The 18,171-nt window shown below is 37.5% G+C and overlaps 1 protein-coding gene across 1 annotated transcript; it reads right to left on the bottom strand.

Moving 5' to 3' along the window:
• Positions 1 to 10,122: 10,122 nt before the first annotated feature.
• LOC125240079 lies at positions 10,123 to 14,863 on the bottom strand. Its single transcript, XM_048147925.1, has 5 exons — positions 14,661 to 14,863; positions 13,558 to 13,744; positions 13,155 to 13,220; positions 11,606 to 11,752; positions 10,123 to 10,217 (listed from the first exon to the last, which is right to left on the bottom strand). The coding sequence occupies exons 1-5, from the start codon at positions 14,799 to 14,801 to the stop codon at positions 10,123 to 10,125; spliced, it is 636 nt and encodes a 211-aa protein (XP_048003882.1). The 5' UTR covers positions 14,802 to 14,863.
• Between the last annotated feature and the right edge of the window lie 3,308 nt (positions 14,864 to 18,171).

Genomic DNA, 18,171 nt, shown 5'->3' with positions numbered 1-18,171 from the left:
TTTGCACATATCACAAACCAATCCTAAAGTTTTTACTGTGCCTTTATTGTCTATTTCTGGAATGATTTTCCAGATCCGTAGGATTTGTATCCATAGAATACGTTTTGTTAATGTTCTCTAGCCATAAAATCTAGTCACATGTCTTATCCTTTTCATTTAGTCCGATTTATAAGAAAGCTTTCTCTATATCAGCTATTTGTTATTCTATGACATCTGAACTTGACCACGAGTTGGATGAGATCTTTTAGCATCAGAGGGCTATGATATAGACTCAATCAAACTTTTACCTTCTCTACCCTCTGCTGAAACGTTGTACAGTTCTCATGGCCTTTCCCCTCAATGAAATTCCATGGTGGGCCAAAATATATCGAATGGTCTACCTGGCTGTGATTAGGGACAAACTCTATAATCCTTTTATTCAATCGGTCTTGTGGGATTTTTTCATAAATGATCAGTGCGACTCTCTATAGCCCCTTTCACTTGACTGACTAGGCTACCTTAGGCCAATTCGAAGCTTGCAGGTAGATCCGTAGGATACTCATTCTACCGCTAGCTAACTACATGACAGTTGTTAATAATAGTAGTGGTCTTATTAATTATTAATAGTTTCTTCATCTCTATCCGGGCTAGAAGCCTCTGTGATACTAATGGATTCTAGTTCTCACACAACTTTCACATTTCCTACATCTAAAGTAGGGTCAGGTTTTGTCAATTTATTCTCATACAAAGTCTGAAAGTAAGTTAAAGCCATCAGGTCATTTTGTTTCTATGATCAGGTTTTCCTGATAAGATCTAGCCTAATATAGATTTTCTGAAAATTCTGTTTCTCAGTATTCATAAAGAATAATAATAATAAATGAGCGGGCTCGAAAGACCCGAGAATTTTAAACGGAGATGCAAATAATAATAATAATAATCTCTTCCTATAAGTATGTCAATACGATCTGACAAAGGGTTATCATCTACTAAATTTATCCTTTTATTGTAATTGCTGGTGCCATATTGGTAAACAATAATCTTAATACCTATATTTTCAAGTAAATTCCAACCAGTTTACTTTTAATTTCCTTTAGTTGCTCAGTTTCAAACATGAAAATAAATAGGCCAATTTTCTCTTCTGTGCTTAAATATAATTTATTTTCAATTCTTTGTGTCATATAACTTCTTTGAGAACTACTGTCCCTCAATAAGTGACATTTATTTCTTGACAATTCCATTCCTATTTATAGCAGATAATGCAGCTGTTTGTAAAACAGTGGTTCCTTCTCTGTGTATGTGTAAGGTGTTGACAGGTTTTATTTACTATTTGAAAGTCATAGCTTCGGACACAAGGCCTTGCAAGGTATTGCAATGAACGCATTTGACATTTTGATTATATTCTTTTCTTTATGTCTTCCTTTAACACAAATGCAGCAGCTGTTTGTTAATTTCTTATACGGTTTTTCATGACCTCATAGATAAGGCAAAATCGCTGTAATAATACATACATACATACAATCACGCCTGTATCCCATAAACGGGTAGGCAGAGCACATGAAACCACTAAAGCTTCAGGGCCACTCTTGGCAAATAAGGGGTTAAAAGAAAATAAAACTGTGGCATTGCAGTGACAGGTTGCCAACCTCTCGCCTACACCACAATTTAACCCATATCCCATAGTCGCCCTCTACGACACCCACGGGAAGAAAGGGGGTGGTGAAATTCTTAACCCGTCACCACACAGGCAGGCTGTAATAATTGTTTTCACAAAGTGTAAATAAATTTTCTTGCTTTCCATTTAAGTGGATATTTTATATTTTCACTCTTGGTGTCATAAGGCCTCTTTAAAAGGAGAGCCTTAATTTTAATAGGTGATGAAGTATAGATAACCAACCTTAGTTATCAGATTGCTGTCGATATACTCAAAAATAGGTCTGAAAACCCAAGCAAGTGGTTAATATCCATTATGCCACTCTATACAGAGTGAAAGGTTTGAAGATTGGCGCAAGACCATAAATGAGATCCAATAACATCTCATATTCTTAACAGTCATTAGGGGAAAATATTGATCATCATCACTTGAGGTTCATAGTCATAGAAAAGTTTCCAGAATATATAATATATGAAGTGAAACTAAGTAAGTTTAAATCTACACAAGAACTTAGAAAACAACTTGATATTGTTATAATGGCAAGAGAATCCTCTCTCTCTCGTTTCGAGGTCACAAGAAAATTAATAAAACTGAAGAAGTTCAATTACTGAGGTCCTCCATACCTCCTTTAGGTATATTAATTTATCAACATCACATCAGTCCCACTGACTTATACAAGAATGAAACTGGTCCCATCAAGGGGTACCAGTCCAATACATTTCACTTAAACTTGTGGAGTATAAACTCAGATAATTTGCTTCGCTTATTAACCCGTAGTTTACTTAATTGTATGTTAGACACCTTTATATCAAATTGTAGAATTAAGGCATTTTCAAATTCAGCTAGTTCTTCTTCACCTTCGAGCTGTGAGGTAGTCACTTTAGAAATTTCATTGGTACTTGTTTGTTTACAATTTTAAAATACTGATAAAGTTCAGTATTTAACCGGTTTATTATAGTGTGTAATTTTTGATGAAATGATGACGCTTTGTTCTGATTTGTTTTTAACTCATGGTATTAGTGCACTTGGTGTCAGTGGTTAACTTCTCTATATTACTAACAAATGTGGATACTTGGGCAAGCAGGCTTTGTTAATATGGGCATAAAATGGTTGATTCCAATAAGAAGTATTTTAACAACGTCAATTATGTGGTTATTTCGTAGTTAATCTTCAGAGTATGGGTTTCTACTAAGAAACGATAAAGAGAATTTTTATGTGATGAAATTGCAAATGATGAATCATATCAATATTTCAATTTTATGTGATGTCAAACAGAGCGATTCATAATAACACTGTAATGATGAGTACCTATACTCAATGCGTAAAGATATTTTGAGATGAACACATTCGTACAATACAAATTTGCGTGGAATTTCATTATTTATCATTTGCCAAAAGATGCAAAACTGAACATGTACAAAACACCTTTATCATTCATATCCCCTGACTTTAAAGTAGTTAAAAGCTTTTACAACACTCACCGAGTCTTTCAACATTTTGCCCCAAGGGCGTTCATATCGCCACAAGGGCGTCCTTGCTAGGGATTAAACCCCAAACCTCTTTGCTGTGCCTGCTTCCCAATGAGCCATAAAACCGAATGTCTGCATTGGGACCACAGTGGCTAGAATTAGCGTAGATTTATCCTGGTACTACCTCCCTGTGTAGAAACGGACTCCCCGTCATATTTTCAGGTAATCAACAAGTAATTTCACTTTTATTTATATACATATTTCGCCGGTAACAATATTTTCAATCCTTTAATGTCATATGTCAAAGACATAGACGTTCCGAAATCGACTGCCTCCAAGCGTGTTTATCGATCGCATCGATTTTTCATTTATGTTTTAAGAAACAATAATTACAGAAAGCAATTATTTGTCCTTTTATTTGTGTATTAATTTTGTTAATGTTTAACATATTTATTAATTTATAATAAGCATTTGAAAATAAAATGTTGTAAGTACTAACAAACCTCGTAAACTTGAGCTCTACAAACTTCGTAAACTTGTACTTATCAAACTTCGTAAACTTGCACCAATTGTCAACCTCACTTTGTCGAACAACAAACAAACATTCTTTATCAATATTTCTACACATAATTGGTATGAAGGGAAATCACAATAAAATAAGTATACAATTCGTACATTCATGCTTAAATAAAGGAGCAATATATCTTTATTATAACACACATAACGTAAATGCTATGCTGCCAATTTCTGTGTCCATCTCGCGGCTATCACTTCTACTCGACGCTGGATGATATTAATAGTTTCAAATCAGCTTCTTCTAGTACCTGTTAAACCTATTTTTCATTAAATTGATGAATGTAGAACACAAATAAATAATTTTAAATGATATGAATCACACATCCCATGAACTGACGTCTTTATGCAATTTCTCAGATACCATAATAGAATTTTAACAAATGAAATGTACTTTTAACTTTATTCTTTCTGTGATTTTGGCAGCGTCTCCCCAGCCACTACCAAATATCCCAGACTAACTCAACCAATTTTGTTCCAAACTCTGGGGAATAAGTTTGGAACAAAGAGAATTAAAACAATTGCCTGAATTCATCTCCAAAGGTTTATCACTATAACTGCTATCATTATAACTCAATCTGTACAAACGTCAGTCAAGCAAAGGAATGATTCATACCTTTGGTTAGCAGTGGCTACACTGCATGTATGGAATGACTGTTAGAGCCTTTCTCTAACCGCTGTCCTCGTTGCTTCCACACTGGTCAGCATGACTGGCATCTCAAGATCTGTATTAAAAAAGGGGTAACTATGACTTACAAAGTCACTAAATTATCTCTATATAATATCACACATTTAGTTCTATGCAAGTATTATTACAAGGTTAATCTCATATTATATTCTTTCCATTATAGGTTCTCAAATCTCACTGAAATCATTAATTCCAAGTTGCTTATTAAAGTTATCACAGTTCCAACTATTTCATCATCATCATCATTATCATTATCATGACCATTATCATTATCATGACCATTATCATTATCATGACCATTATCATTATCATGACCATTATCATGTTAGTTCCCTTTGAACTACATAAATGTAGTACTTAAATACATATGTAAAGTATCTCAAAGATACTTTCCAGTCACCATTATGGTGCATCAATATTCATACCAAAGTACTACACAAATAATGCAGTAAATCAGTAAACAAAGTCAATTTCTAACAACATTTGTCTTTCATTATAGTTGCTATTATCTCAACTAATGTATTGAGATATATCAACTTAATTCAGCATATTCAGGATACAAAATTCCATATATAATAGCCAAACTCAATATGAAAGCTTTGTAACCATTCTCTTACAAAGTACACTTCTCAAACATGTCTCTCATAAACACAACTAAGGCAAGTACATTAACACCACACATAGATCAACACATTACAGATTATTAGAGATATTTCATAAACAACAGAACACCTCTGTCGTACACATATTATCAAAGCCACTTATAGTTACATCATAGATGTTTCATAAGCCACAGAACCTCTCTGTGGTAACCACATTATCAAAGCCACTTTTAGGTAAATCATAGGTGTTTCATAAACCACATTATCATATCAGTAATTACTTTCATAAACATGAATTTAACCAACACATGAAAAACCCATAGGGAAATCAGGTAGTTCTTTCATCTGGCACATTACCAAATCCATCTTTATCAAATCATACATTTTCTTAGACACAATATACAAACTTAAAGCTATACATTTACATGGTGTCACAACGCTCCACACCAGTGGCCAACGCTTGACAAATATCATTATTAGACCCAAAATGTGTATGAAGGTTCGTCAACCCTCTCAGAGTAGCGCTAGTCTGTACACATACCTGACGGCCCTTACAGTGATCACCATCTTGGGGGGTCTTCCCAGAGGACGCGTGAACCCATGGCCTTCAGGTGTCAGCGGCCAGGTCTCACAAACTCACTGGCGTTTACCAAGGCCTGGGGCGCGACTCCAACCCCAGCCAAACTCATAACTTTCCTCATATTAAATAGATAGCACAATTACCAAGGCTGGACCGCACCCCCCAGTCCTCGGTGGCGGTCATACCAGCATCAGGGCTACCCGATGCCTGGTCCCAAACTCGTTGGGGCCGCGCTGACTTACAGCCACGTTGGCTCTTTCCCGCATTCCACATGCGCCATTTTGTGATGCAATCATGTTAACTACATGATCTTTATATGCATAAACGTGTAACAACTCCCTGCCACACTCATTTCAATATATCATCCATAACGGAAACATCATCATTATCATAAAGCTTGTAATAATGTATAGCAATAATCGTCCATCATGAGAAGTTAAAGTTATAAGTGAAATGAACAAGAAAGTTTGGGAGAACCACTCCTCTTTTAACCTAGAGATATAAAACACCACTTAGCTTTCTTTGGTGACTCAGCTCCCCTTGATGAGCACTGATTCGAATATTAATTTACATAATTAAATTCAACACGCCATAAAGTGACAAACAGGTTTTTACTGGTTTGAATGGAGGTTGTTTCGTTCAGTTGGTAGTGTTGCCAGGTAACTCGCGAAACGTCGCGACAAAAACACTGCACATGCTGACAAATGCGCGGGGTGCGGGGAGCGGTTATTTACGCGTAGAGTAGGTCTACCACCAGATGTGACACATTATTATATTCTGCCTAACGGGAATTTTACATTATAGTTAAATACGGATATTCTAGTCAAACTTATTTATTTATTTACAACTTAAACAATACAAATTAATACAAAATAAATGTGCTGTATTTATCTTCTTCTTTAAAATAGACAATGAACATATATTATGTGTGGTCAGTTGGTAACCAAGTTTCCTCAGCACGATTTTTTTGGACAAAGCGTATAAATTGTTCCATTTTTTCATGACCAGGCCGAAGAAAACTGCAAAAAGTGAGCGTGCTAAAAATACAATTTTACTCAAAAACTATTAACTATATATATTAAAAAAATATTTTTTTTAAAATATTTTAGTAACATAATTAATGAAATAGTAAGTAGTTACTTATTAATTTTCCAAATAGAAATATTTATATTTCGCAACTCTATTAGAGATGAAACACATTACATATGTAGTAGGAAGGAACAGTGTAAATGGCACATCTGCGCGGTTAACTTTTTATAGTCTATGATTGCGTCACCAAAATGGCGGCAGTGTCGCGCCCGCTCGCGAGTTTGTAGAATATTCAATCTTAAAATATTATAGACGAGTTTTTTGTTTAATTTACCGATGAAATGTCACACCTTGGCTTATTATTTGATTTCCTAGAGTGATTAGTACAATTTTTAAACACACAAGAAGGCATTATTCACGTGGAAAGTAAATGCATCACGGCACGTCACTGCACCGCAAGGACCCGGTAAGGACTGACAACGTTGCGGTCCAGTGGACCGCAGTGCGTTGTGCATTGAGGTATATGTACTACGTACTAGAGGCGACGTTGCCAAGCGAAAACACTGCACATGCTGACAAATGCGCGGGGTGGGGGGAGCGGCAATTTACGCATAGAGTAGGTCCACCATCAGATGTGACACATTATTATTATATTCTGCCTAACGGAAATTTTATATTTTAAAATACGGCTAGTCTAGTCAAAATGATTTATTTATTTACAACTTAAACAATACAAATTAATATAATTGTGCTGTACTTATCTTCTTCTTTAAAATACAATGAATGAACATATATATGTGTTGGACAAAGCGTATCCATTGTTCCCTTTTTTCATGACCAGATCAAAGAAAACTGCAAAAAGTGAGCGTGCTAAAAATACAATTTCACTCAAAAAATATTAACAATCAATAAAGAAATAAACTTTTTAGGGTTCCGTAGCCAAAATGGCAAAAACGGAACCCTTATAGTTTCGTCATGTCCGTCTGTCCGTCTGTCCGTCTGTCCGTCTGTCCGTCTGTCACAGCCGATTTACTCGGAAACTATAAGTACTACAGTGATGAAATTTGATGGGAATATGTGTTGTATGAACCGCTACAAAATTATGACACTAAATAGTAAAAAAAAAAGAATTGGGGGTGGGGCCCCCATACATGTAACTGAGGGATGAAAATTTTTTTTCGATGTACATACCCGTGTGGGGTATCAATGGAAAGGTCTTTTAAAATGATATAAAGTTTTCTAAAAAACATTTTTCTTAAAGTGAACGGTTTTTGAGATATCAGCTCTCAAAGTCGTAAAAAGTATGTCCCCCCCCCTCTATTTTTATAACTACGGGGTATAAAATTCTAAAAAAAATAGAGGTGATGCATGCTAATTAACTCTTTCAACGATTTTTGGTTTGATCAAAGTATCTCTTATAGTTTTTGAGATAGGTTGATTTAACTGTAATTATATTTGCTGCTACGGAACCCTTTGTGCGCGAGCCCGACTCGCACTTGGCCGGTTTTTTTTTATATTATAGTAACATAATTCATGACGTAGTAATTAGTTACCTAATCATTTTCCAAATAGAAATATATATATTTCGCAAATATATTAGAGGTGAAACACATTAGTAGGAACAATGTAAATGGCACATCTGCGCGGTTAGTCTTTGATTGCGTCACCAAAATGGCGGCAGTCCCGCTCCCGCTCGCGTATTTGTAGAATATTCAATCTTAAAATATTATAGACGAGTTTTTTGTTTAATTTACCGATGAAATGTCACACCTTGACTTTTATTTGATTTTTTCGAGTGATTAGAACAATTTTTAAGCACACAAGAACGCATTATTCACGTGGAAAGTAAATGCATCACGGCACGTGACTGCACTGCAAGGGCCTGGTGACGATTGACAACGTTGCGGTCCATGGACCGCAGTGGGGTGTGTAAAAAATTCTCTTAGCAGCGTCGCCTCTAGTACGTAGTACATATACCTCAATGACGGGAAGTATGGTCGCGCGATAGACGATAAAATATCAGGCCGTCCCTATCGCATTTACAAATAGTGCGATAGGGACGGCCTGCTATTTTATCACTTATCGCGCGACCATAATTGCCTGCCTGGTGATATTAATGAAGTTATCTTCGCATGTTGGCCGGTGGCCGCTAATGTACAGCCCAATAATAGGCGTCTACTTTTTGGACGCGTCGCGTATTATTTGAGTAGTACAATATTGCCCTGAGAAAAATTGAAAATGACATTGGCTTCTCATTCTTGCCCCGGACCGAGCTTGTACACACCGATAATGCTCAACCCAATAGTACGAATCCATTGAGTGGACACCAAAGGCCTTTACAGGGGACAGCGCAATCACAATTTTTGCCATGCGAAATTGAACCTTCTCACTGAGACAGAAAGGCGATCGTCCCAGACTAACGAAAACGGTCCGACATGAGAGGGCATTTGTTTGGGCTGGTGTCTCTCTCGCACGTGCGGCCAGTGTTAATGAAGTTGCCATAGTAGTATAAAATATATTTTTTGTATAAATACTATTAGAGGTACTTAAATATTAGGTATCTGTATTATCATTGGAATAAAATAAAACTTCATCTGAATATTTAGTTTATCACGTTATAGGAGGAATTCGCTTATACCTAAGCGAAGCATATAACGTGATCTATATAGATTATATACACACTTTATTCATTTCATTTATTTATTCTGCGATCAACATAGGATCAATAATTTTATTATATTATTAAAATTATAATACATTAAATTGTACATAAGATTACAAAACACGTTTCATACAAATATTTCATTCTTATCCCCTATAAAGAATCTATTCCAATCAACCTTGAGGTCCTTGAGCAATTAAAAACTAAAAGTTACAAAACAAATAAAATAAATATTAAACACAAGTCTCTTGAGGAAAGAATAAAGTAAATAATTTACGGAAATCAACTGCCATGTGGTTGAGTTCGAAACGGTCTATGTTTTCTTTGGAACGGTTTTATCTGTATTAAGCATCTTCGTTTAAACTTTTAAACACCATTTCGCATTTCTGTATATGCACTTTCAAGTGGCTCGTCTTCGTAAATCCCCTCTGGCACACTTTACAGACGTACGGCTTAACGCCGGTATGTGTTCTCACGTGTTGCTTCAAATTACTTAACTGCGCAAAACTTTTTTGACATGTTTCACACGAGTATGGCTTTTCACCAGTGTGAATCCTCGTATGTCTCTTCAAGTCACCGGTATCCGAAAATCTCTTATGGCATAACTCACACGAGAGCGGCTTTTCGCTGTGGGTGAACTTATGGCGCTTCAGGACTTCTGGGAACCTGAATGCCTTATTACATATTTCACAAGCATAAGGTTTGTCTTCCGTGTGTACTCGTTTGTGGGCCTTCAAACCGCCTAATGACATCAAACTCTTATTGCAGACTTCACAAACGAACGTCTCCCGTTTCACTTTATGTAATAGTAAGTGTTTTTTTAAGCGGGTTTTGTTTAAAAAGCTCTTTTGGCACGCGTGGCAGATATACGGTTTTATGCCTTTGTGAATCAGTCTGTGTTCTTGTAGATGGGACAGTTGCTTGAACGATTTTTCGCAGTCATCGCAGCGGTAAGGTTTGTCGCCTGTGTGAAGCCGTATATGCCTGCGTAGTGAGCTTAGGAACGTGAATTTTTTTGGACATATAGTGCAGGGGTGTTTTTTCTTCGCTGTGTCGTTGGTTTCTGGTCCGTGAGTTGCGGTAGTGGTAGCATCTGACTGCTCGCAGGCACTCGCATCCACTGAAACAAAAATACATTACATCAGAGGCCGGGAAAATGAGGATTTACGGCGTGGGTATATACGGCCGAGCGAGCGTGCGAGCGAGGCCGGATAGGGATACGAGGCCGGGAATCCGTTTTCACGCCGAGGCATGTATAGTGCTTTTCTCAAACATACAGTCAAGTGTAAAAATATGGGTGCGTACAACTTATCAAAAATATGTCCCATAGCACTTTATGTCGGCGGAATAAGGTCTCGGTACATATTTTTGAGCGGATAAAATCGATACGTATTTTTGCACTTGACTGTACAATGAAATAAAAAAAAAATGCTCTAAGGACAATATTTTATAAAAAAAAGTTACTTTGCAGGCCTAGGCCTAAAAATAATATGAAATCCCTTGACAGTCCTCTCGAGTTGTTGCGCCCAAAAAGCGATACTTCCCAGCCCATTTTAAGGAACGTAAAGACAATATTTCATTGCATGTTTGAGAAAATAATATTTCAATGAGGTATTTGACTGAATTACCAGTAAATTATTTCACACCACGCATGAAGTAAAACAGCAGAAGATAATAAAATTGTAGACAGCAGTCATATTTAGATACTTCTATTTTATAAATCATACAGAATTCTAAAGCCAGTTGTTATATACATATATTCATATAATATTCGACAGTCTCTACCGTGATGTTATGTATCATAGTTATATCGTTTCGATAGTTCAAAAAAAGAAGCAGCCTCGGCCGAGGTACGTCTACATTAGCCGTTTGTGCGGTAACTAACTTGTAGGAGGTAGGGCATAGCGAATGATATTCCGCTTTGTGTGGTAGGGCACAGCACAGCGGATATCACCTCGCTCGAATCTAGAGTAGAGCCCAACTGGGGGAGTACCTCCGCCTTACAGAAGACCGCAGCTAAATAGCACTAGACCCTACTCATAGTGTTGTGTTCCTGTCGGTGAGTAAGGCTGCCAGAGCTCAACGAGGGTGCGGTGTGCTGGTGACGAAAGGACCTACGGAACGAATTTGTTCTGTCTATTGTCCTTTCGAGTCGTCGGCAACCCAGACCCTCCTTGGAACTTATACACTCCTTTTTGCTGTGTACTTAACACATCTCTAATGTTGGCTACGCTCCTTGGGTTGCAGGCGTCCATAGGTTACGGTGGCCGCTTTCCATCAAGCGGACCATATACGTAGTATAAAACTATAATGTTTTAGCAGCGTTTGGACATGTGGAACACGGCTTAGCAGTAACTCCAACTATCACTTACCAGTATTACCGCGCAACAAGCAATCCCTTGGGTATTGTTCGCTTGAGATCAACGGGCTCTGCTCAAGGTCGCCGGCTGTCGAGTCAGCGATTGACTCTTCTCGCTCCAACTTTATGATCACGTCAACGTTCAACAGCGGATCGGTGACTGTCAAGTAAGAAAACTATTATTTGTAATTTTGTGCCTTTGCTTGGAAAGCACTCTTCTATCACAGAGCGAAGCAAGCCGGGAGGCAATGTGAAATGTTGGGTGTTCCGGAGGTCATGACAAGTCAAGACTCAGGGAATAACTGTCTATACACCCTGTTTTTATTGCATTCAGTTAACTTTAAGGGAAGATTCTAGATCAAATTCAATTAATTTCTCTAAGAAACTAGCGTCTTAACTCTTACGGTTATCGAGTTATTAAAAAAATAAAGATTCATGGAAGATTCAAATTAGACTGCAGCAACTATGTACATTGTAATGTTCATTGGGCCTTACGAGGTTGAAGCGTTGGTGATCGGAACTTTATAGTTATTTTCTTCTCTAATGTAAACACGTTATTTTAAAATGAAATGATAACTAAAGGGAGTGGTTTGACAATATGTAACTCTTAACTTTTGTTAGAAGTAGGGATGTACCGACTAGTCGGGAAAGCCGAGTATCCGGCCACTTCTATAGTCGGCGATTAGTCGACAACTAGTGAGAAAAAAAGGGCGATTAGTCGACAACTAGTGAGAAAAAAAGGGCGATTAGTCGACAACTAGTGAGAAAAATAGGGCGATTAGTCGACAACTAGTGAGAAAAAAGAGCGATTATTCGGCAACTTTTCTTCAACGGTTCTTCAAAAAAGGAGTGTACCAGTTTCTAATGGGTCGACATCGCGCATGTGACACCCCTTGAGTTGCAAGCGTCCATATGTTACGGTGACCGCGCTTTCCATCAGGCGGACCGTATACCTGTTTGCCACCGACGAGGTATAAAAAAAATCCTTAGTGATAGAAAAACAGTAGAAAAATAAATTAACAGCTGTTGTGGTTGTATTATGTGTACCTATGCCTTTCATAGTCAAAACAACAAATCGTCACTACTTTTAAAAAAACTTGTATCTTCGTCTGTCAATGAAAAGTAGTAAGTATGTATGGAATGAATATAGACTTACTGCGTTTTTACTTTGAGGAACAGCGTGAGATACGAGATTTTTTAAAAGTAGTGACGAAATATCTGTGAACATCACAGAAATAAAATTTTATGTCCTACTTAAGATTATCAATTTGATGAGCAGAATCACTAATACGCTACCTATTGTGCCAAACCGGTCGTTAAAAATGGAATATGTTTATAAATATTCTCATAGATCATAAATAGACCTTTGAACCTGCAAATAAAACGCGCGAACGAAGAATCAGAAATGACATTAAAAATGTGAATTTAGTCGTAAATCATGTTGTGACCGACGAATCGGCCACCCAGGCGCAGACTAGTCGGTAATCGGCCTAGTCGGCCAAATCAATAGTCGGTACATCCCTAGTTAGGAGCTATTAAAAGAATCGGTAAAAAATATTCACTTTCTGCTATATCCTCACTCATCCTGTAATCAACCTCCAACTCGTCACGTTCTTTATCTAAGCTATCTGAAACAACAATAAAAATTACATGTGGGTGAATCAACTTTTCTTTGCCAGCAAAATTACGCATACGTCGACTACATGTGGTCAGAAAATTTAATTTGTATTTAGTGTAATTAGTTTATACTTATTATATTAAAAACAGATATACAAGCTATGCAATACATCATGTTTTTATAGGATTTGCTATTTTATTACTTTATTTCGAGCAGTGACCCAGTGGACATAGCTGTCCCTCACTTTTGTGTGAAAAAAGTGTCTCTTCCACTGGGTCACATCTATGGGACCAGCAATAAACTCGGTGGGCCACTTCTTAAAGTTTCATCCATCAATCATTACTTGCCTTTAGCTAGTAGAGTCTTCAAGCGCGCCTGCAGCTCCGCCTGGTTGCGCTGCATTTCCAGCTCTGCCTTGCTACGCTGCAATTCCAGCTCTGCCTGACTCCGCTGCACTTGCAGCTTGAAGCTGTATGCATTTCGTAAACAGTACACGCATTTCTGGCAGATCCCATATTCCGAAGCCTCAATTGCCTGCATACATAAACATACAGTCAGAATAAGCAGCATAAGTCTTTTCACAGTGTAAGAGACTATCCACACACAGGCGACGCATGTCCTGAGACGCGGAACGGACGTCCGCGCCACGCCGCCCGGATGTAATTTAAAAAACGTCTCCACAGTACATTTTGTATAGGAAGGACTCTACCCATCCTCATCCAATATCATACTATTATATTGCAACAGATTGACCAAAATGTAAGCTTAAGGAGGCTTGTGGTGTGGATAGTCATTTTTTTATATGATAGGAGGCAAACAAGCAGACAGGTTGCCTGATGGTAAGCAATCACTGCCACCCATGGACACTCAAAACACCAGAAGGGTTGGAGGTGCATTGCCGGACTTTAAGATGGGTGTATATCGACGACAACAACGTACAAGGCGAAATCTGCGATTTTTTTTTGTAGCAGATAGCACCTTGTACGTTGGTGGGTAAGGTGTAATTTTCTGAAAAAAATAATCGCAGTTCGCACCCTATACGTTGTTGTCGTCGATATATTGATCCAGAAATACCACATACAATTCATTCTATAGTTTAGCTGTGTGAGGCAGGATAGCCCCATCCTGCCCACCATATTCAGTTTAATCCATTGAAATTAAAACCAAATTATATAAATACTAGAGTAGTTCTCCTTTGTGTTAAGTTTCAAGTTCAGATATTTGACCACGATCACACCTGATGGTAAGTGATGATGCGGTCTACGGCGGAGCACGCTTACCTAAGAGATACCCACAAACTACTAAGAAGATACTACGTATATACGTGGAGATACCTAAATTGGTGGCTTTGATGGTAAACATTAAACACCTAACAAAAGAAACAAACAATCTTGTCCATACGTTTTCATATGTGTCAAATGAGGAGGTGCCTTAAGAAAAATATAATTACTTGTATATTGAAGCATTCTTTCAGCATAATCCAGTGTATCTTCGTGTTGATATCGCCGAATATACGTGAGTCGGATACTTGTGAAGCGCGCAGCAAGCAACAACCGCACGAACGCAAGTCCGTAAACTCCGTTGACGTCATTACGAGTTAGAACTTGTGAAAAGAGTAATTGCACTATTCAATTAAAAATGAACAACTTAGCGGAACTGTTTTATATATATATTTTTTTTTTTGTTAGGATTGGCTTTTGCTGCCAGGGCACTTTGCCAATGTCAAGTGAGTAGGGGTGATTTCAGGAGTGCACCTAAAAATTTAACCCCAAATTTTGCATCAAAAGTAATAAGTTGCATACTTGGTACATAATATTATGAACATAATAAACATATACAACTAGGTATATACGCAATATTTACAAACTGATATTATTTTTTTCAAGAAAATGTGCTATCATTTTTAATACTTTGGGATCTGAGCTAGCTAAAAGAGATTTTATATTACAAGGAAGAGGGACTTTCAATTTAAGTAAGAGATCGTATAAGCAAAAACGGTTCGATGGGCATTCAAAAAATATATGTTCGATTGTGCCCACGCCATAACCACATTGGCATTCTGGGCTAGCTTTTTTCTTTATCTTGTATAGGAATTCTGGAGAACAGACATGACCCAGTCTAAGGCGAATCAGGCAGCTCGTTACCTTCTTATTAAATTTAAATTTAAAGAACCAAGGTTTGGGGTAAATTTTTTGCTGAATTTGAAAGAACTGTAATTTATTATTAGTAATCCAAAGATCTGACCAATCAGAGTTCAGCTTTGTCGAGGAAATCACATCCAAGTCCTTACTAAAACATTGATAGAAACACCTACTACCAGTTACAGTTGCCTCTTTTGCAGCTTTATCAGCCAATTCATTACCATGAATGCCTTTGTGGCTTGGGATCCATGATAACTGAACGTCTAAATTTAAAAGGTGACAAGTAAAGAGGGATTCTTTGATTAAGCAAATTATAGGGGTTTTCGCACAATTTTTGATAGAATTACAGGTGATAGCCTGGATTGAACTTAAGCTATCGGAGAAGATTACAGATTTAGACAGTTTGTGTTCCATAATGTATCTGATTGCTTTCAAAATGGCTACGCATTCCCCAGTGAAAATAGAGCAAACTGAAGGAAGTTGAAATTTGTGGACTGATTCGAGGTTATCATGAATGAAAGCACAGCCAACAAAGCTATTGACAGATTTAGAAGCATCTGAGAAAAATAAATCCCATTCCTTCCATTTGTATCTTATTGCAATCAGGAATTTTTCATTTATGCTATTTGAACTTCGCGTAACGCCGATTTTGACAGATTTTTGTTCGAACATTAAGGCAGCATAAGGAACAGTATAAATGGGTATTTTTGGAAATTTAGCTATGGGGACGTTGATATCATATAATCTGTTTAGACTGGTATAAAGGTTTGGTTTTTGTTTTCTAAGCCAGAAAGCGTTTACTTCAATATGGGCCTGCAAAATTTGGAGTTTTGGAAAAATGGGATGATTTTCTAATTGAGAAGCGCGGAGTAGGTATCTGTCAGCCAAATATTGGCGACGGAAATTTAGAGGAGGGTCAGCACACTCCACCTGAAGTGCTCTAACAGGGGAAGATCTCATAGCCCCTGTTACTATTCTGAGGGCTTTTGCCTGGATAGCATCTAATTTTTTAAGATCTTTTTTGCGACATGGTTCTATTATTATGGAACCAAAGTCCATGAGTGATCTTATTAAGGCATTATAAAGCAATTTTTGGGTGTAAGGATGAGCTCCCACCAACAGCCAGAGAGAGCACGAATGATATTTAGGTTTTTTTCACACTTCCCAATTGTATTATCGACATGTTGTGTAAACGTTAATTTTGAATCAAATGATACACCTAGAAATTTTACAATGTTATGGACTGGGATGTTTTGAGAACGAAATGAAACATTGACTGGTGGATGATTCTTGCTTCTTGAGAAAACTAGAGCAGAACTCTTAGATGGGGATAGGTCAAGACCATGAGTATCTAGCCATAAACCTAGAGATTCCAGAGAATGATTTACATAACGGGTCGCATCTACGATGTTCTTATGGACCGAATAGATTGCAATATCATCCGCATATTGTAGGATATTGCAATGGTTATTAATGGATTGTTCCAAGTCCGACGTATATATACTGTATAGCAATGGACTTAAAACCGAGCCCTGTGGTAGGCCCCTCCAGAGAAACTTTGGATTGTTCTGCATGTTAGGTACTCTTAAAGAAATCTTTCTGCCCGATAAGAGATTATTAATAAAAAGCACAACTTTCTCTGGAATTTTCATAGAACGCAGTTTCCTGCAGAGAACCGGGAGTAAAACATTGTCATATGCTGCTGCTACGTCGAGAAAGGCAGCAACGACGGATTGTTTTTGAGAAAATGCTATTCTGACATCTGTTGATAATAGAGCATGGCTGTCAGTAACACTTCTACCTTTTCTAAATCCGAATTGGGTCTCAGCGAGAAACCCCGAATTCTCAACAAACCACTCTAACCTATTTTTAAGCATATGCTCAACTATCTTGCACAGAACTGACGACAGAGCAATTGGGCGGTAAGAATTGTAATGCTCGGGATCTTTACCCGGTTTTAAAATAGGAAGAATGATTTGATGCTTCCACGATTCAGGGATATTACCAGACTCGAAGATTCTATTAATGAGATTTAAATAAAAATCATGACAAAATGGGCCCGCTTTTTTCAAAAAAGAGTACATGATCCCATCGGCACCAGGAGACGAGTCCGTTACTGCAGCAAGCGTCGTTTTGAGTTCATCTAAACTAAAATCTTTCTCTAATAAATTATCAGATTTGTTAAAAGAGTAAGATACTGTGATATCGGACTCGTTAGGAACAGCAGGAGGGGCTAGTTTATCTAAAAAATCGTTTACCCAGTTGAAAGACGACCCAGAGGCGGACACAGGAGCAACGCCTCTACGAAACCTTCGTATATTCCTCCATACAAATGTAGAGGGAGTGGAGGGCGAAATAGATTCACAGAAAGTGTTCCATCCATCAGTTTTCTTAGTTGAAAGGATTTTACGACATTTTGCTCTAATTTTTTTAAACTTTATGTAATTTTCTATAGTTATATTTTTATTATATTCCAATTCGGCCTCGTTTCGTTCTTTAACTGCTGCAGAACACTCAGAGTCCCACCATGGTTGCGAGGGCTTGTTATTACGGCGAATAAAGGGTTTTTTCAGAGGGAATGTTTCCTCTGCTGACTGGTGGATAGCAGAGACGAATGACTCGTGGGCAGAGTTTATGTTTAGGTGAGCAACAGAGAAAAGGGTTTGAATTTTTTCATCTAAAGTGGATGAGTATTTATCCCAGTCTGCTTTGCCTAATCTATATTTTAATAGCGGGGGTAGAGGCGCTGGAAAATTAAGGTTTCCGGGTAAGGAAATAAATATTGGAAAATGGTCACTATTATGAGATAGGGATGAGATA

This window comes from Leguminivora glycinivorella, chromosome 26, assembly GCF_023078275.1.
Source record: "Leguminivora glycinivorella isolate SPB_JAAS2020 chromosome 26, LegGlyc_1.1, whole genome shotgun sequence".
NCBI classification, from domain to species: domain Eukaryota; kingdom Metazoa; phylum Arthropoda; class Insecta; order Lepidoptera; family Tortricidae; genus Leguminivora; species Leguminivora glycinivorella.
This window is presented reverse-complemented; position numbering and strand designations above follow the sequence as displayed.

Excerpts from the sequence above, each read along its gene's own strand:
- LOC125240079 (XM_048147925.1), bottom strand. The coding sequence starts at position 14,801 with ATGACGTCAACGGAGTTTACGGACTTGCGTTCGTGCGGTTGTTGCTTG. Across the intron at positions 13,745-14,660 it reads AAGAATGCTTCAATATACAA|GCAATTGAGGCTTCGGAATA; the intron begins GTAATTATATTT and ends TTATGTATGCAG. Across the intron at positions 11,753-13,154 it reads GAGTGAGGATATAGCAGAAA|TCACCGATCCGCTGTTGAAC; the intron begins GTGAATATTTTT and ends CTTACTTGACAG.